The sequence below is a fragment of the Diadema antillarum genome, unplaced genomic scaffold, assembly GCF_040938485.1.
Source record: "Diadema antillarum isolate AM-2024a unplaced genomic scaffold, OU_Dant_1.0 scf00000226, whole genome shotgun sequence".
In the NCBI taxonomy this organism is placed as follows: Eukaryota; Metazoa; Echinodermata; class Echinoidea; order Diadematoida; family Diadematidae; genus Diadema; species Diadema antillarum.
Genome location: NW_027271115.1, coordinates 1,352,192 through 1,373,562, shown reverse-complemented (window position 1 = coordinate 1,373,562; position 21,371 = coordinate 1,352,192). Strand labels below are relative to the sequence as shown.

The 21,371-nt window shown below is 40.9% G+C and overlaps 1 protein-coding gene across 1 annotated transcript; it reads left to right on the top strand.

Annotated features, from left to right (window-relative positions):
- The first annotated feature begins 1,790 nt into the window (after positions 1–1,790).
- Positions 1,791–10,344, top strand: LOC139724658 (hydroxyproline dehydrogenase-like). The gene is made up of 5 exons (XM_071635789.1): positions 1,791–1,991; positions 3,011–3,140; positions 6,452–6,602; positions 9,470–9,558; positions 9,835–10,344. Exons 1-5 carry the CDS (start codon positions 1,791–1,793, stop codon positions 10,017–10,019), a joined length of 756 nt encoding a protein of 251 aa, XP_071491890.1. The 3' UTR covers positions 10,020–10,344.
- The last annotated feature ends 11,027 nt before the right edge of the window (positions 10,345–21,371 follow it).

The window sequence follows — 21,371 nt, the reverse complement described above, 5'->3', positions numbered from 1 at the left end:
TCGCATAATGAAAGAACACTCGATTTCTCTCTTTCAGAAGGCAGGGGGAATAATATTACCCTTAACATACGTCAGTAGCAAGTCAAAGAAATGTGCACTTTATTCAAAAAGTAAAGTTTTGTGAAATTCTCTTTTTATTTTACTTATATAGTTGTGCGCATGTGACATCATACACTGTAGTAGTCTTCTCTTCCAGCAGTGACTGTGCAGATACTTAAAATATTAGTAACTTTTGAACGGATTGTCGGATTTTCCTCAAACTTTCACTGATGCGTTCTATTAATATTGTTGCATTCACTCAATCCGCATGTACATGAAGGTGAACTTGTCCTTTAAGTTTTTATGGCGTGTTTCTATCATGGGTCATAACTTTTGATCCGTAACTCCATTTGTGACCAAACTTGGATGGTAGATGTCCCTTGGGGAGTGGATGGTCACCACAAGGGCAAAGGTCACAAGCAGGGGTCAACGAACTTTTAGAGCCCAGTGTTAAGTTTTTATGGCGCGTTTCTATTATGGGTCATAACTTTTGATCCATAACTCCATTTGTGACTAAACGTGGATGGTAGATGTCCCTTGGGGAGTGGATGGTCTCCACAAGGTCAAAGGTCACAAGCAGGGGTCAACGAACTTTTAGGGCCCAATGTTAAGTTTTTATGGCGCGTTTCTATTATATGGGTCATAACTTTTGATCCATAACTCCATTTGTGACTAAACTTGGATGGTAGATGTCCCTTGGGGAGTGGATGGTCTCCACAAGGTCAAAGGTCACAGGCAGGGGTCAATGAACTTTTAGAGCCCAATGTTCAGTTTTTATGGTGCGTTTCTATTATGGGTCATAACTTTTGATCCATAACTCCATTTGTGACTAAACTTGGATGGTAGATGTCCCTTGGGGAGTGGATGGTCACCACAAGGTTAAAGGTCACAGGCAGGGGTCAATGAACTTTAAGGGCCCAATGTTAAGTTTTTATGGCATGTTTCTTTTTTGCCATAAATTTTTACCCTTTTATATCTCTTTTTATCTGTTATATCTTTTTTTTTATCTGTGGTATATCCCATTTGCATACAATTTCTTGTACGCAAATAGGTGAGACACATTATGGCACTTGCCTTGTTTCGATCCTTTCGTGTCTTCCACTGGCCTGCATAGAAATTCATTGAAACTAAAGAGAATAAAGTTTTAGCCTTCAAATAAATTAAAACACTGTAGTGTTGTAATTGCCTAGCTGTGGTGACTAGGAAGAAGTTATAGTTGCAAAATCATTGACAAAAACAAAACAAAAACAAAAGCAAAAAATGTGGTCATTTTAATGTACAATGTAATTACACAGCTGTGAACTGATAATTGCCTCTATGTGTGGTTGTGAGTTCAGGTTGTGACCAAAATCACCAATTTGTGAAAAATGTGAATCTGGAATACCATGACTATTTCTATTACTAATATTGAGACTTCTAACACTGTTTGTTTTGCTTGCTATGTTTGCTCAAATCTTCCCCTGTCTTTTCAAATTCACTCGAACATAATAATAAATACAACTATCATCCAGTGAAGAGGAATTATCAATACCCTCATGACTGATAGCGTTTTGGATCCACATTTGAGGAGTTTGATCAGAAAAAAGTGATAACTCCATTCTTGTTAATTTGAGATTCTTGTGATTAGAGCTGATTAAAAACAAGGAACAATAACAAGTTTTGGGATAACTGTAATCATAACTTCAACAATATTTCTTGCAATGTAACAAGTGAGGTATCACTGGAAAGGCTTTATTTTACTCTATCTTGAAATGACACTTAACCAGTTTTGCGACAAAACTCTTCATTTGTTTGCTGTGAACCAGAGGGCCGTGCAAAAGAAGGTGCGGGTCTTGGTGGATGCTGAGTTTTTCTGCACCAACGAGGCCATCAGCCTCATTTCCTTCGCTCTGATGAAAAAGTACAATGCTTCACAGCCGACTGTCTGGAATACTTATCAGTGTTACCTCAAGGTGAGTCTCAGAACAGTCTAGGATGCTTGCTATTTATGAAAGCTAAGTTATGTAACAAGATTAAGGGCACGTTTAAACTGAGCACAGTACGGGCAATGGGCCAGACTTTTGCTATAGTGCGCCAAAAGGAACCATGTCTGGTTCTGTTAAAAAGATATTATCAGTAAATCAATTAGATTAAGAGCAAAAAAAAAAAAATCAACGGTAGAAGTTTAAGTTTGTAACAAAATTATTAGTGGGCAAGTGACATTGTAACGGAACCAGACATGGTTCCTTTTGGAGCACCATAGCAAAAACCTGGCCCTTTACCCGTACCGTACTCGGTGTAAACGGGGCTTAACTCTGGCATCACTCACTTGAGGCTGATCAATGTATGATGCTATATAAAGACAGCAAAGCTGATATTAGTGTTTCCTTTTGGATATCTCCTTCTCACTGACCTCTAATCTCTCTGTCTCATCACCTTCATTCCTTTCCTGTTCAGATGTGTTCATCCATTGCACCTCACATCCAATTCTTTTGTTCAATATATTTTGTGATAAGTATTGATCTCGGCTTGTTGCTATCTTCATCCAGTTTGTTTTCATTGGTGGTTTTGGTGAATCAGGTTCTGTATACATTTTAGCTTGCCCCTTCCATTCCTTTTACCTCTATTGGTCCTCTTAGTTAATTTAGATATGCAAAGATGCAATATGCTGTATAGTTATGTAGATTAGATTCATTAATTGTGCTTAAGTGTGCTGAGAGCAAGCAGTCTAGCTGTAAATAAACTAGTGCATCTCAGGACTAATTCAAGCCTGCCAGGACTTATGTGTAGTCTGTGTCCTACAACATGTAGCACTCCTGCAATATGCCATATGGTATTATGAAATAGTGTACCATCATGGGCTAAGCAATTGTTTCCTTGTTTATTTTTCTGAGTGGCAAAAAGGAAATAGACAAACTGAAATGTACCAAATTATATTGCTCTCTCTCTCTCTCTCTTTATATATTATACTTAATAAATTTTGTTTTGGCAGAGTGCAATGCAGAATGTGACAGCTGGTGTTGCAGTAGCTGATGCAGAAGGATTTCAGTTTGGTGTCAAAGTGGTGAGGGGGGCCTACATGGACTATGAGCGGAGTGTGGCTGCGGCCCAAGGGTTGACAGGTTTGTGCCATTCTCTGCTGGTCAAGTTTAGAGGGGTTGCTGAGAGGGTCTTAAAGGCATAATTTACCATTTGCAGATGAAACAAACACCCAGCATTAGTGCTTTAAAATAGTTCTAAAATGTGAGTTAGGAATAGAAACGACCACTGTGAAAATTTGAATCAGTAACTTCGATGTTAAGTACTGTTGAATATACTAAATGTGAACAGTAGTTATAATAAAAATGTTTCCAGACTAAACCGTCTACAGTTACGGTTTATCAAGAAAAGTACAGATATCTCCTTATATTTTAGGCTTTATCACAAAAATGTTATATGATAGGATGTTCTGTGGTGTAACAGACCTACACATATGCATGAAGTGTCATATCTTGAAAATTTTTTTAAATCACTGTTCCCAAAGGTACACAGGACCTTTAAGGTCAGTCCGTGGTCAGTGGGCAATTCATACAAATGTATGTCTGGCTCTTTTTGCTATCATTCATTTTTTAGCTTCAAAAGTGGCTATCTTAACTTAAGTTCAACTTGTAGTTAGCTGACTTTTAAGGATATGTCGGTGCTCCAATCAGGGTCTTTAACTTTAAGTCAAGGACAGTGTGAATGGAACTGGTAGATGTTACATTGAAGTTATTGCTATATGCTCAACACAAGAAATCTTGTGGTTGTGATACTTTGCAGATTGATAATCAGGGTGCCCTCTCTGAAGCGCCATAGTATGTTGCTTGTGAGTAGTGTTTTGACCCCTCTAAACACTGAATTACTTCCAGTAAATATTTAGTATGCATGAAATTGGGATCCCTTCATATGCTGTGCACTGCTTTTTGGATTTGTCATTGAATGCGGGTACAATGTAGTTGTTAGCTAAGTATGAGTCTTATTATTGATGATGATAAGCACTGTGTGAACTTAACTTGTAGTTATATTAGATAATTATTATTAGATAATTATATTATATATATAATTATGTTAGATAATTTGGGTTATTATCAATGATAGTGTAGCCTAGTGTGTGAACATGACTTTTGTACAGTAAAGTAACTTGCAATAAGAACGAGAGTGAATCAAAGACAACAAAGTTGTGTGTATAAAGAATGTTGTCATAAACAGGTGGTTTATTTCAACATTGAATGTACTACATAGTATGTGTTAATACCCAGGTGGCAGACTGAATGAAAAAATCAATAGTTTCTTTGTGTGCCAATACAATGGAAATCAACCAGCAAAACTTGTTTGTTTGCTATTCCATAGCTCTGCTATAGAGAGTTTGCAGGCTATCTGTATAATCTATCCACTGACCCCTTTTACTGCAACATTTTTTGTTCTATTTTAGTCACTGCAGTAGGACTGTGATATTAACCCGTTGAGGATGGTTTGATTTTGCTACAACATGCATTTCCCATAGACACCTGCCCGAATATAGTCGGGACTTGTCCTCAACAGGTTAAAGAGAAAACAGAAAGTTGATTTATGCCTCAGTCCTCATGAATGACACACTACCCTGACAAAATAAGGCTACAATGACATATTGAATTCTTTTAAAACAAAAGCAACAATATATGGCTGTCAAACTCTCTGGTAGTCACTGTGTGTACGGTATAGTGGGCAAGGCTCATGGGGTCTTAACCAGAGGTTGCGAGTTCTTACAATAGCAGTTGCTCATAACAGTTGGCAAGCTATTATACCCACAATGTCTCCCTTCATTCTCCTAATAATGGTGCCTGGCTATCTCTGAAGATGATGAAACAGTGACATTGAAAACTAGAGAGGGGCCGTCAAAGGCGGCAGACCCACGCCTAAGTACAAAGTCGGGGTAAACATAATGTGCATTCGGTCATCTACCAGAATTCGGCCACTTAATTGCCAGTGTGCTTTATCACCAGCCAGTGAGTTCTACCAAAGATCGTACACTGAAGTGTACGATCTTTGGTTCTACAGTCACATCACACGCAAATCACATCATTACACATACGGTATTAACACTCATTCACGTACAGGAAAGTCCTTAAGTCTCCTCCAAAAATCCATCGAAAATCCCAAATTCCACCGTCAAAAGTGCAGAATCGGAACTTTTCCAAGCGCGCGCGAATTAAGTCCAGTTTTAAGAGTATTGTCTACGCGACGGGTCGCGGAAAAAGCGCTAAAAATCGAGAAATACGCCGTTTTCTTGCGGGATATTTTGATTATAGCAAGCCGAGAGTGTGATGATGTCAAAGGTCGTATGAGTGTACGGTCTTTGATGGTATCCACAAAAGCAAAAAAGAAAAACAAAATTTACGTACCCCCTAGGCAATTACCCCTATGATTAGTGTCTACGGGAATTATTCAATGCAAGGGTTGAATGCAAATGTCTACTGCACCAGTATTCGGCCACCAACGAGCGCCGCAACGTCCCCGGTGCAATTTTGCACCAACAGTGTAGAGCGCGATGCATTTTCAGCGGCCTTGCACACGCATTGACATTGAGCACGCATATCGTGCAGTGTGACTGCGACCGAGCAAAATGCTCCTCCAACGAAAAAAACAATCAATGTTAATTTGAAAAATCATCAAAATACGGGCCAGTTTGTGATGACGGAGAACGAACTTTCCTAAATCTAGAAGGACATAGTCCCTCAAATAGGCCTAAACGTAAATTTCGGAATTCTTACGAACATTTGAGCAGCGAAGTCGGATCGTTGGGGAGTTTATGTTTTCGTATGGTAGCGGAAAATCGCAAAGTGAGAAACGGGAAATTTTCGGAATGGTCACTATACCATGGGGTCAAAACTTCAAGGTCACACAGAATTTGCAAGGGTCAACTGATTATCTTCAAAATCTAATCGATTCTTTCCTGCCATTATCCAAACATCCCCATAACATTTCGTGCAAATCCGTTTACCCGTTCTCTTGTTATCTTGTACACAAACAAACAAACAAACAAACAAACAAACAAACATACGGAACCCTTTACATAACCCCCTGCCGATTTTCATCGGCGTGGGTAATAACATAGATCGGCGTGGGTAATAACATAGCTCAGCTAGAGCTTAGATCTGCAATGTATTTTAATTTCATTCCATTTTGTGTATGGGCTAGATCTGTCTAGAAGCTAGAACATGTGGATGTGTAGATTCATAGTTCTTACACCTTCATAGTGAAATAGACAAACAGATAAGAAAGAATAGTGCCAGGGAAGTTCAGCTTCTTGTGTCACTTTACTTTCCTGTTTTGAGTCGATCAAGCATTCATCTGACAGGTAAGATTAACCTTACTGTCTAGAAGTTATTCTCTGACATTCAACCTGATGCTTGATGACCACTTCTCCTACTGCCAGATCCTGTCAATCCAACCTATGAGGCCACAAACACGATGTATGACCACGTGGTGGCACATCTCATGGACTTGGTCGCCGAACGTGGCGGTGAAAGAGTCAATTTCATCATTGCCACCCACAATGAAGATTCGGTTCAAAAAGCAGTGCAAAGGTATGTGGCGGAAATACTGAGGTGTAGCTCTAAAACAAAACTTCACTCTATTACTCTCAGGTTGGCCTGAATAGTGAAAGCGAAGTTATTCAAAAGAAATGGCAACAGTTTCATTTAAATGAGACCAAGAAGTACAAAGTTCATGAGTTTTACATTTTGCATATGAAGTGCGTTGATATCAGTCACAATCTCACTTAGATGCATTGTATGTAAGATACGGTGATAAAGTGATGACTGTGGGAATATTTCCATTAAAGGTAGGGGATACCTTTTACAAACCTCCCAAAATGTAGCAAAACATTCAATATGAACCTCAGGGGACTTGTTTAGGCCACTGCTGAGAAATTTGGAAGTCAACAGTTATCTACATTTTGAATAATGCACAAAACTCAACTACTCAGTAGTTCTGTGTGTCAGCCACACTTAAGCCTTTTTGTTGCAGTCTTCTGTATTTTTTATCTATAAACACAAATCTAAAAGTATAAGAGCTGATGTAATAACATAGAGAGTGTGTGGCAAGAATGTATATAGAAATGTTTGTAATTTTTGATGAACTTTCATCACAAAATATACATGATGGACACACATGCAGTGCATGGGTCTGCAAAGCTAGCCTAGTAATGTACTGGAATTTACGGTGAGCCCCGAAAAAATTCAATTCAAAATCTAACGGTCAACAAAAATGTACTAAATGTTACCTTCCACTTTCAATACTTTATGGGAGTTTCTAAAATGATACCCTCTTCAACATACCACTGTATTTATACAACTCTTCATTTAAGGCATGCGAATGGGATTCCCTACCTTTAAGGGTAGTTATCCCAAACTGATACATGCAGCAATAGTATTCAAACACATCAGTCAAATTTAAGGAAGATCAGACAATCGATTCAAAATACATGAATTTTCAAAGTTTTGGTTGCATTCATTGCTAGCAAAATAGCTACAACAGTTGGTGGTGTCACAGGAATGCAAAGATAACAAGGAAATATAAAAAGAATTCCCCATGGCCATGGTTTCCTTTTCAAGAAATGAAGAAAGAACACTTAAATTACCAGCATGATGTGAAAAGAAAGGCTGGGTAATATCTGCTGTAAATTTTGCACAAACAAAAAATTCATTCTGCTATCATACTCTGGTTCCTAATATTTTGAGTGATTGTGAAATATATATATTTATATATATATATATATATATATATATATATATATATATATATATATATATATATATTATATATATATATATATACTGACATCAAAAGACTAAACCACAACATGGCGGGGCGGTGCAAGAACAGTAAGAACAGTTTTGCTGTCAATATATATATATATATATATATATATATATATATATATATATATATATATATATATATATATATTCAAGAGTGTGTAAAGGGAAGGAAAACATGTTTCAGCTCAATAATGATGCTCACTTTGCCTTTGATATATTGATATTTTGGTCTGGGATAGATATGATTAGGCAGATAATGGAATATTTGTTTATGAATTATATGCCTCTGCACCAGAAAGGTGCTGAGGCATCAAGTTTTCAGTTTGTCAGTCAATCCCTCTCTCTACCTGTTCTTTCATCTGTCCAGTCATAACTTCACAGCCATGAAGAGTCCAGTGGTGTCATTGCCTGTTATAATGGGAAATGAATTGATTAGTAATTATTGTTTGCCGAGGTGAATGACCTTTATCTAAAAGTGAATGAAGGACCTATATACAGTATGTCCCCAAAAAAATTACAATCAAATTTTTGCATTGATAACACCCAATATGATTAAACTGTCTAAGTGCTACTTCAGGGTCTTAAAATATAACATCTTAGCTCTATTTTGCAGAAAACCCCATTCAATTTGGTTAAGCGGTCACAGAGAAATGTGGAATGTTGTAAAACATGTCACAGAGACTCCAACCCAAAGCACCTTCTGATCTGGAGATTCTCCCACCTGAAACCCCTAGCAAACGGGAGACTCCAACTTGATGTGTGCGAAGTGCGAAGTTCCTAGGGTTCTAGATGCTTTCTGATGCTATCTAAGGTTTATTTTTTCAACATACGATAGAAATAAGTAAGAAATCCTTTCCAACGGGAGACAAAGAGCCAGGGCGGGAGGAATTGAATCTCAAGCGGGAGAACGGGAGATTTTGCAAAAATGGGTTTTCGGCGGGAGATCTCCCGTCGAAAACGGGAGAGTTGGAATCTCTGATGTCATGAGTCTGATTCTTCCAAGTTGAGCACTTCGATGCTTTTGTGTGTGAATACAATAGACAGAACTTGGAGGGAAGAGATTCTTGACATCCTGTACAAAATTCCTCATTTCTCTTTGACCACTGAAGCAAATCGAATGGGGTTTTCTGTAAGATGTGGGCAATGAGTTATAGTTTCATACCCTGAATTTGTATTTGGATTGATTCACTATTTTTAAAGATATCATTGCGGAGGGTCCAGTTGTAATTTTTTTTTGGGACATACAGTATACTCTTGACAGAATGTTTGCGAGGTCTGTGACCTTCATCTAAATGTAAATTAATGGCCATACTTCTGACAGAATGTATTGACTGTGTTAAGACGCAAATGCAGCCCAGGCTGTATTGCAGTTAATTTTTTCTAGGGTTTTGTTTTGTTATATTTTGCCTTAGTTTCTGAAAATGAGTAAATTAATATAGCGGGTGAAGCATTAGTGGTATTTTGCCTCACTTTTAGCAAAAGTTACAAAACCCATTTAGAATAGATACACTTCCTCCTTCCATTTTAAATCTTCTTGTATAAGCTCTGAAACAATTAAGAACTGTGCAATTATCCAGATATGTTTTGTTGTTATCCCATTGTTTTTTGTCTTTTTATGTTTGTTCTTTAAGGATGTGGGAACTTGGACTGCCAGCTGGGGAAGGCAGTGTTGTGTTTGGTCAACTCATGGGAATGTGTGATCATGTGTCATATGGTTTAGGTAAGTCAATCTGTGTTTGTCTCTCTGTCTATTTCATATGACATATTTCCTGGCCGATGTCAGTTATCCAACCATCACGTACCATCATGTTTCGTGATCTCCTTATTATCGGGACATGTCAGGCTGGCTTACAATTTTCTCCATGTTTTCTTGCATTTTCAGTGCTGAATCTCACTCAAAACAAACACAATTCTATCAATTATTTATGCAAATGCACAGTAGGACTTATACCAACTATTGTGGTGTGCTGTGTTTGTGTTTTGCCATTAAATACAGGCCAATCTGGATACCTAACCTACAAGTCCATTCCATTTGGCCCATGCCGGGATGTGATGGCCAACATATCGCGGCGTGCTGTCGAGAACAAGACTGTGTTTCACCGTCTGAAGCAAGAGAAGCACATGCTGCGCAAGGAGATCGGCCGCCGCACGCTTTCTTGGAGTCAAAAGGTTACCACTTGATCCTTGCCAATAGTGCCTGCATGTCTGTCACCCGATACATCTCACAACGTGCCTACAACTAAGACCAATTGGTTCAGATCTACCAGGGCAGTACTTGACAACCTGGACCCATGTACAGCTATAGACTATATGGCAGTGCTGTTATTTTCAAGAGGGTTCACTGACAGACGTAGTGCTGTACCATGACAGTTCTCATCATATCATGTTCAAACGGCAATGTTTGAGTGTTTTCATGATCAACACATAGGGTGCCTACTGTACACGTACTTTCAACCATAGAAATGCACAATGACAATGGAATTGAATTTAACGCCCCCAAAAACAAACAAACAAACAAAAAACAAACAAACCAAAAAACAACCCTCCCCCCCCCAAAAAAAAAAAAAAAAAACCAAACAAATAAACAAGCATACACCTTCTTTGTTCATGGTTAGAAACTGAACAGATATGAGATGGATGTGCACCTCCATTTCCAAACTGAGATTGACTTGGAATTCTGTGAGTGTGGACAATTGGTATGTGATAAAGTGAAGATGTGCATTGTCTTATGGTCTAATATTTGCCATAAAAGACAGTAGTGTATAAATCATATTTGCTACTAAGGAGTTGTAATATGTCATATATATGTTCCAGTGAGACAGGAAAAAAGCTAACATTTGTAGCTTTTTTAATGTATAGCACTTTGTAAGTACTATGTGTGCTGTATTTTATCTCTACTTGTTTGGGCCAGCACCTAGCTGCCAGACGATCATTTTGAATTCTTGGTGATTAAGACCTTGCCTCAACACTGATCATATTTTATGCCACTATGTTGGGAAATTCAGCTTTACAGGGAAATAAAAAAAAAATCAAAATGCTTCTATATGTAAATTTCTTGTAAGAAATTGTTTGTGTGCTTGTTGTCTGTGAGAACAGAAATAGTCCTGCCACTGTGTAATGAATTCTCGCCAACACACATACGTGTACACAATGTACCCATGTAGAATGACATTATTCGGTAAAAATGTAGTTTGTAGTAATTGATGTGGAACATGTTGATGATTGAAGGTAGTATACAAATATTGACTGCTCATGAGGATGATGGTGGAAATTATCATTCCCAAGGTGCTTTTCATACCGACCCTTCTGTCTCCCTGAGGCGTTAGCCGAGGGGTGATGATGGAAGGGTCGGTATGAAAAGCACCGAGGGAGTGATAATCTCCACCACCATCCGAATACAGAGCAGTTAGTATTTGTTTTATATACCTCATCGTTATGACTAGCTGTCTAACTAGTAACTAGCTGTGTCAAGATCTTGGGCTAGTCAAATATGAAGTAGGCCTAGCCCTAAGCCTAGTTCTAAACGTAGAACTATATACATGTAAATACTAATGGGCACAGCGATCGCGTGCATTGTTTTCGTACAGTAGGGTTCCTAGACTACAACTCATGCGGCCTTCTGTGAGCTCCTGCACAAAATCATGACAGAAGATTGCAGTATCCAACTCCCCTTCGCTCGTGTTTTAATTTGATATTTCCAACATTGCATGTTGAGATTTGTCTCTGCTTCCTAGAAGCTGCGCCAAATCCTCTCGCTCTGCATGCATTCTATTCACTTCAAAGCATGGAGGAGCGCTCGCTATGCCATGTTGAAACATTCCTGTGCACTAGCTAGTGTGATGATTGTGCATGTTTTGTATGATGCGATGCGCGTAACCAACGTAACCATATAGTCTAGTGAACGTCCTTGGAAAATAGAAAGTGTATTTTGTAGGGTGCGGACACCGCGCTTGAAGTCTATGTGCACTAATTGTTATGTGTGTAAAAGTCGCGAAGGGTTTACATACATTTGACCTAAGGTCAAATAATAGAAAGCCAAAACCCTCGTGATAGAAAGTCAAAACCCTGAGACAATGATAGACGGAACTGCACAATGTCACATGATATACTTTTGACCAATTAGTGATAAGAATCTCAATTATGAGGTATATAAAATTTACTAACATCACAATTGTAAGTTGAGTATAGATAGCATTATCACTTGCTATAAATATCATGGCATCAACATCCTTAGTAATAATTCTAATGATAATAATAGTGTATACTGCATGGTACTTCTATAGCACTACAATCCATCAAGAAGATGCTCGTGGCGCTTTTAGGCTTTATTGATGACTAATATATCCTGATAATCGCCGTTGTCAATGCTGCTTCTGCAGCATCTACATCTAATTCTATCACTTCTGGGCCCTGTTTCATATTAATAAAAGCTGTTCGTAAAAGTTATGCATGACTTTACGAATGACTTAAATGTGGCAAGCCAAGTGGGTTTCCTAATCTTTGTTGATTTCAACAGCTAAAGTTGAAATTTGCGGATAATGATTATTCTTACATTTTAACACACATTATTAGTTGGCAGTGTATTTTTGCCTCATCATAGATGAAATATTGACATACAGTCATACTTTGTTAAAACGTAAGGAAAAAAAAAATGGCACACATATAGGCACTTCATATTCCAGTTGTTCGTAAATTCATGCGTAACTTTACGAACAGCTGTATGAAACAGGGCCCTGGTACTGTTTCCACCACTGCTAGTTCAACCTCAAGCATATTTGGGGAAGTAAAGTCTCCAGAAGATGTTATTTGTAGCATTGCATTGTTTTAACAACTGCATACTTCTCTGTGAAATTTGTGAGGATGAGGCACTACCTTTGCGGTATGCTGTCAGTACTTCCTATAGGCTGGCGTCCTCCAAGTGGTCTGTCATTATTACCATTGAGCCAAGTTGCTCTTTTGTTTTTACTTTTTTAATTTGTATCATCATGGATTGACTTGTATTTGCCACCATGCTGTGTGTGAACACTCTGTAAGATTCCTTTTTGTTGGTTTGTGTCACTTTATTGTGCAGAGAAATTATGAGATTTCAGAAAATCCTAAGATGTTTAGACTTTGCATGAGGTAACTAATTCAAATTCCTTTGTACATACTGAAAGTGATGATTGATGTACTTAAAGCTTGTACACTTGTACTAGTATTTCGGAATTCACTCCCTTATGTAGACTAAGCAATACTGCCATATACATGTGTCTTGATGTATGAATGGATCTTTAATGAACTTGTCACAAATGAGACAAATAGTTTATTACGTTTTATACTTAAATTATTTAAATAATAAAGTCAAATATTAACCGGGTAAATAAAGAGCGCATATAAAGGGCATTTCAAAATACTCGGTGTATTTTGGTATTCATTTCTGTGTGTTTGTTTGTGCATTGCTATTTGATATATTTCCCCTCTGCATACACAGTTTAACTAGGAAATTGTGTTTTTGCATATCTTTTAAGACACAGAAACTTTTAACCTTCACTATACCTTCAGATAAGTCACTTTGTCATATGCATCCATATGAAACAAGGAATGCCGAGTACACAATTCAAGTAACCATGAAGTATATGGTGTGTCCAAATTTTCCAGTAAATGAGAGTGAAACCCATATATGCAAGTGGATTGAATGAATACAGCAATATTAGATATTATTATATTAGTAAAAACACATCAGCAAAGTTTGAGGAAAATTGGACAATCTGTTCACAAATTTCAGCTTCGGTGCAGCAGTCACTGAATGAGCAGTTTGTGATGTCACGCACAGTATATGAACGATATAAGAAAATATAAAGATAATTCCACCGCCAGTGCTGTTAATGATTGTCAATGTTACAATTTAAGCTTGTTACATAGCACCATCTCATGGTGACCGTATGGTTATTCTCTGCATCACACTGCTGGTTATCTGGTCTGAAGCTGTGTTTTATTAAATGCCTTCAAGGTGACTGTTTACTCGGAAACTCGATTTGTGTCTGCTTCTCATTTACGTGGTGGCAGCTCTGGAAACGTTACCTACTCCTGAGGATTTGTTTTCACCTGCACAAGCAGACGTTAAGCTTGCTGAGCTCCAAATCGGCCAACGATCCAGAGTTGGTGTAAGTTCCTTGTTTTTCTCTTACATTACGGTCCCACCTATAGGCTTTAGTGATGGCCTCAGCTCCAAGAGCACCCAAGCAATGGTGTCTCACCAAACGTGAAACAGTCAATTCGTTCGAAAATTGGCGACAAAACTTAGTGTACACTCTCACCCTAGACTCAAATTTTGCACCGTTCCTAGATGACGATTGCTCATGGGCTCAAAAATCTCAATCTTGCTCACTCCGTGGATTTGTTGATGACCCAGAAAGCGTCCCGACCGGGTCTCGAAAATCAGCACACCAGAAAGCCAGTATGCTTGAGCTTATGCTCGGACAGATTGCTAATTATTGTCTCACGTTATCTCACGCAATTCCATAGTCAAGACCTCCACCTCCCTCAATGATATTTGGGGGAAGATCAGGCTTCACTATGGGTTTCAAAGTACCGGCGCTCACTTTCTTGATTTCAGTGACATCAAACTAGAGCCAGATGAGCGTCCTGAGGACCTTTTCCAAAGGTTGGTGGCCTTTATCGAAGACAACCTGCTCACATCTGCAGGGGGCATAACTCACCATGGTAAGCGTGTTAGCGAAGATGAGGAGCTTACCCCCACCTTGGAAAACTTTATCGTCCTCACTTGGCTCCAACTCATTCATTCAGATCTTCCTCGCCTGGTCAAGCAGGGCTATGGGACAGAATTGCGCTCTCGTACCTTAGCTTCACTGAAACCCTAAATCTCTCAGGCATTAGATAGTCTTTTGGATGAAATCCACACCACGGAGAGTTCTCGTGCTATGCGCACCCTGACCTCCCCTTCCCCGCGCCCTGTAGGCCTACGTCCCCTGCATGCTCCAATGCCCCGCAGTCGCCGCAATCCGCAGACTCGCACCCCCCAGCGCAATAGTAAATACTGTCCTCTCTGTCGTGAAGCGCGTCGGCCAGACACTCATTATTTAAGTGAGTGTACGTACTTACCCGAAGCAGACAGGCGATTCATTGCTAAGGCCCGCCAGGTTGCACATATTTTAGAGTCTGATGATGAGATTGATGATTTGTGCCAAGTTGAACAGGTCTGCCTGTCTGAGCCTGTCCCTCCGAAGGATGATAAATTTTCCACGGCTACCAGTGACTCTTCATCGGCCAGGTTTGTCAGTCTCCATATTTTGATGCGTTTTGCGGGCACCAGGTTGTTCGCATCACTGTCGACAGTGGTGCTACTGGTAACATGATCAGAGCTTCTACTGTCCAGTCCCTCCAGGGTGTCATAAAACCCAGTTCGCAGTCTGCTCATCAAGCTGATGGGTCTTGATGTTGTTGGGGAGACCACTCTGTCCTTCACTCGTGACGGCAAGTCATTTGTGTTTGAGGGTTTGGTCATTGATAATCTTGATGTAGATCATGGTTCTCGCAGGTACCCCATTTATGGAGCACAACGATTTGTCGGTTCGTCCTGCTAAACGCCAGGTTTGTGTGGGTGATGACATGATCATTTCATATGGTTCTCGCAGGCCTTCGGACAATGTGACACATGCAGTTTGCCATGCTCATGTCCTTCGTGCCCCATCTCAGTCTACTGTGCTTTTGCCTGGTGAATTCGTCGAGCTGTCAGTTCCTGATGAGCTATTGTCTCATGACACACTTGCCCTTGAGCCCAGGATTGTCCCTCAAAAGGGTGTTCCCCCAACTGACCCATCTTGGCCTGAACCGTGCATGGTCTCCAGTGTAGCAGGCAAAGTGCGTATCTCTAATCTTACCCCTCAACCCCGCCTGATTCGTAAACATGAACATTTCTGTCAGGTTCGTCCTGTCTACGTTCCTCCAGAGCCTCAGTCTGATGACCACCCCTCTGTACCCAATAGGCCCGTGCCCAGTGGTGTCTCACGTGATACTGGGCGTCGTTTTTCTGACCTGATATCGCTCGATCCTGATGGCATTATCCCCATTGGTACGAAACATGACTTTCAGTCTCTCCATGCGGAGTTCGATGATGTTTTTGACCCTGCCTTCACTGGGTATAATGGTGCTGTTGGCCCGTTTGAGGCCATTGTCAACATGGGCCCGGTTCAGCCTCCCCAACGCAAGGGTCACTTGCCACTTTACTCCCGTAACTCTTTGGTTGGTCTCCAAGAGAAATTCGATGAACTAGAACAACAGGGTGTGTTTGCTTGCCCAGAGGATGTGGGCATCTCTGTTGAGTACCTGAATCCATCCTTCCTTGTGAAGAAGGCCAACGGCGGCTTGTTACAGATTTTGCCGATGTAGGCCGTTATGCCAAGCCTCAGCCCTCCCTTTGCCTGATTTGGATTCCACCCTCAGAAAAATTGGTCAATGGAAACATCTCATTGCCACAGATCTCACCAATGCTTTTTATGCCTCCGCAACGAAGTGGCCGGAGGCATTATGTTTTCGGGTCGTCCGTCCGTACGTCCGTCCGTCCGTCCTTTCATATTTTTCTCCATATCTCGCAAATGGTTCAAGGTATCTTCATGGAACTTAGTATATATACTTGTACCGATGGGCAGTGATTATCTAGGGAAGTTGGGGGTCATGGGTCAAAGGTCAGGGGGGGTCAAAGGTCAAGGTCAACTCTTCAATATATCACTACTTTCCTTATATTTATGCAATGAATGAAGGTGTTTTTTTTTTTTTAACTTGATGTATACATGTATTACCCAATATATATTCTGTGGGAAGTTTCTTGCCAAAAGGTCAAAGGGTCAAAGGTCAAGTGAAAGTGCTGAATTGCACTTTTTCCTCCATATCTCAAAAGTAACTCAAGGTATCATCATGAAACTTACATATTTATGCATGTTCAACCTAACAGTGATTCTCTTTGGAACTGTGAGGTCAAAGGTCAAAGGCCAGGTTTAGATAATGCTATTTTCCCATTTGATACTGAAATTATACTTTTTCTCAATACCTTGAAAAATTACTCAATGCATAAACTTATAAAAGGGTCAAAAGTCAAGTAAAAATCATCAGTTCCCCAAATACCTGCACTCTGACATTTTAATCATTCATCCAATTGAACCTAGTTCTAGGAAAGTGAACATTCAGCACATTTGTGTCAAACCTGTCATTTTAATATTTTGCCAATTGTTTGAAACTGTCATCACACATTGTCAAGACATTATACTATAGACCTATTAGGAGAACCATGCATTATGGCGGAGGCATATCAGTCGCCTAGCGATATATCTAGTTATCAAATTCCCCTGTCCAAGGTCTCGATGAAGTATTGTGGTGTTGCAACCCCCTATCGTGGAGTCCGTGTGTACACACGCTGTGCCATGGGCATGCCAGGCTCAGAAACTGCTCTTGAAGAGCTGATGTGTCGTGTGCTCGGGGATCTACTTGTGGAAGGTATTGTTGGGAAACTTGCAGATGACTTGTTCATTGGTGGTGATACCCCCGAGGAGCTCCTCTAGAATTGGTCACGTGTGCGCATATAAGATGCTCGCCCGTGTTCTCCAACATTGTGCTATTTTCCTCACACCACTGGACGCCGCGATTGCTGCTGGTCAGTCGAGTGATCGCATTGATTGGTCCGATGACCTGCGTTCATCTTTCAAGACCGCTCAGGAAGCCTTAGCCTCCCCCCGCGCCAGTACCCTTCCCCGACCATCCGACCAGCTCTGGATTGTTACTGATGGTGCTGTCAAAGATCATGGTATTGGTGCCACATTCTACATAACACGACAAGGAAAGCCACAGGTAGCTGGTTTCTTTAGGTCCAAACTTCGTGATCGGCAGGTTACTTGGCTCCCATGTGAGATAGACGCCCTTTCCATTGCAGCATCCTGCAAGTATTTCAGCCCTTACATTGTGCAGTCCTAGCACCGGCCATGCATTCTCACAGATAGCAAGCCCTGTGTACAGGCTTTTGAAAAACTCTGCCGTGGTGAGTTCTCCGCCAGCCCACGTGTGTCAACCTTCCTGTCCACAGTTAGCCGGTTCCAATGTTCCGTGCTCCATCTGGCCGGATCCGCCAATGTTTCTTCAGATTTTGCTAGCAGGAATGCCCCAGAGTGCACTGATTCCTCTTGCCAGGTACCGGGTATGCCTCTTCATTCGTCAGACAGAGGATTCTGTTGTTCACAGAGTGTCCCCTACGGACGTGCTCACAGGGAAACGGAAATTACCCTTCACTTCCTGGCCAGCGTGGGTCAGCATACAATCTGAGTGCCCAGACTTGCGACGCACTCACGCTCACCTTCTCCAGGGCACCCAACCGTCTAAGAAACTGACCAATATCAAAGAAGTCAAACGCTATCTCCGTGTTGCTACCACAGCTAGTGATGGGCTGTTGGTTGTCCGCCGTGAACAGGCTCTCCTGTCACCTCGCGAGTGCATCATCATCCTGCTTACTTCACTCCATCTCCAACTTGACCATCCCACCCACCACCAACTCAAGACAGTTGTCAAGCGGCATTTTTTTGCCCTGGACATGGATTCTGCCATCACACGTGTCACCGACACTTGCCATCAGTGTGCATCCCTGCGGAATGCTCCACGCACGGTTGTCCCTCAGACCACTGGCAATCCCCCCGCGGCCGTGGGTACGTCATTCGCCGCTGATGTCATCAAGCGCTCGAAACAACTGATTCTACTTCTCCGCGAATGTGCACTTCCTACACCGCCACTTGTTTCCTTCCAGATGAGCGCAGAGATACTCTTCATGATGCCTTGATCCGTCTCTGTGTGGAACTTCGCCTGCTCGATGGGCCCCCTGCTGTCATCCGCACCGACCCTGCCCCAGGTTTCGCCTCCTTGCAAGATGATGCCCTGCTCGCCCAGTTTCACCTTTCCATTGAAGTGGGTCACGCCAAGAACCCCAATAAGAACCCGCGGTTGCTGAGAAGGCCATTCGTGAACTCAAAGATGAAATCCTGCGGCATGAGCCCTCCGGAGGACCGCTGACATCTTTGTCCCTGTCCCTCGCCACTGCCCGTCTCAATAGCCGTCTTCGCTCGTGTGGCCTTTCAGCACGTGAAATGTGGACTCAGCGCGACCAATTCACGCACAGCCAAATTCCACTGTCGGATGTGGACCTCGTCTCTTCACAACATGAACAGTGCCTTTCGAACCATCCCCACAGTGAGCGTTCCAAGGCTCCCTCCCGCATCCTCCCCAATGATGACCCTCTCGCAGTTGGGGACCTTGTTTATCTCCGGTCAGATCGCAGCAAGTCCTCTACACGCCCTCGATACCTTGTAACGTCGATAGATGGCAGGTGGTGTAACATTCGCAAATTCATTGGCTCTCAGCTCAGAAAATCGTCATATCGTGTAAAGACATCACAATGCATGAGGGTCCCTGTTCCCCTTGTGGCTCCTCCCCAGCACCAGACGTCTGACGAAGATGAGACAGACTTGCTTCCCCCCAGACACCTGCAGAGACATTCCACAGGAACTCTCATTGCCTCCTGGGCCAAATGTCCCGTGTGTCCCCCTGCAGGAACCCCCTCCTGAAGCCCCCTTCCCCCTCTGCCCCAGGAACCTGCCCCCACTGCTCCGACTATTAACAGTCCAGGGGGGCATTTCATGAAGCATTTTGTCCAACAAAGTTGTCGGACAAATTTGCTCTCAGCCAATCATATGCAAGGATTTCAGTAGCTTGTAACAGTTTGTCAGAAAAATATCCGACCAAACTGCTTCATGAAATGCCCCCCTGGTTCTCCCCCCACACATGTGACCCCCACTGGGCGCCCTCAGCGCTCCCAACGCCTCCCACCTAGGTTTGATGATTATTTAATGTATTAATCAATGATATATTTTGTCTTCTGTGTGAAGTGCTGGCTACCTCAGACTAATGGCCCCCTTCACTCACCGAGTATTCATATCTCTTTTATAGCCTTGTTATTTCGGTGCCACATATGTTATTTCAATTCCCCCTATCTGGTTTATTACATTATGTCCCTATTAACTATAATTTTATTTTTTCTGAGGTGTCCCAAACAGGCGTTTTCTTACTCTGTTCTTGTATCATGTTTATTCTTCATTTCTACCAATCCGTATTTGTATGACATTTCTGTTTATCTTTGTTGTCTCTCACCTGGCTGGCTTGGTATGTTCTCTGTACTATAATTTAGTCGTGGATATGTTCTATAGGTGTATTATTTTTCAGTCACCCTGCTTATGTCTCAGTGATTTGCCCCTTTGTGCTGTGCATAACATATGATGCTTATATCTTTGGTGGGTGCATACGCCGTCTTGTTTCTGAGTGTAATACCAGGTTTATTTCTACCACATATCCTCATTTTCTTAATATCTTCCAGTTACCCTTATATACTTACATCTTTAGTGTTATGAATAGCTACTCATACTGCCTGTCCCTAATTGCACCTTTACTCGTAAATTTCAATGTTCTCTGCTATGTGCATATGTAATTCTATTTTATTTTATATCTAGATATGTGTATTTCCTGTGTCCCCACATGAACATTTACATCATTTTATACTTTTGTTTATGCTGTGTAAGTTTATGCCTTTGTAGGAGCTTCTTATTTTATGCCATCCTAGCTTGTCCTATCAGGTTGTACATGATTGTCAAACCTGTTGTTTTTGGTGAACGTTATGTTTCATATCAATCAGGATTGTATGACTCAGTGTCAGCATGTCTGAGAGAGGTAGTGATATGATGTGATGGTTATATGCTTGTAACAATTCGTGATTGTTCTTGTTTTCGTTAACGTTGACGAGAAGAACTGATGGTGGGATGCGTATTTGGTGTTATTGTTAAATGTACCCAATAAGTTTTTATGATTACACTCTTGGTGTCTAAGTCAGATGTTAGTGTAATCATTATTTTCAGGTGTTAGCTTAGTGTTTTTATAAGCCAGCCTATTATAATTCTTGGCAGTTTATTCTTGAAAGTATCATAGGTCATGAACAGTGTAACTACTTGTATGTTATAATAGTTCACACCCTTATTCATTTTAAAGATAATGGTTTGTTAAGCTCAAGTACTGTAGAGCTTCTATATTCTCATTATCATTCAGGTGAAAAACGAAAGAGTAAAGGAGAAGGGCAATCACGCCAGTGTTGTTAATGATTGTCAATGTTACAATACAAGCTTGTTACATAGCGCCACTTCGTGGTGACTGTTTGGTTATTCTCTGCATCACACTGCTGGTTATCTGGTCTGAAGCTGTGTTCTATTAAATGCCTTCAAGGTGACCGTTTACTCGGAAACTTGATTTGTGTCTGCTTCTCATTTACGCACAGAATTTAATTTTTTATGAAAATACACATTCCTTCGACTGGTTGCTTGATATATGTTCAAGGTAATATTATTCCCCCTACTTTCTGAAAGAGGCAAGTCAAATGTTCTTTCACTATGGTAGAAAAATTACAATATACTTAATTTTCTTAATATTTTCTTTATATCACTGTACATACATGACATC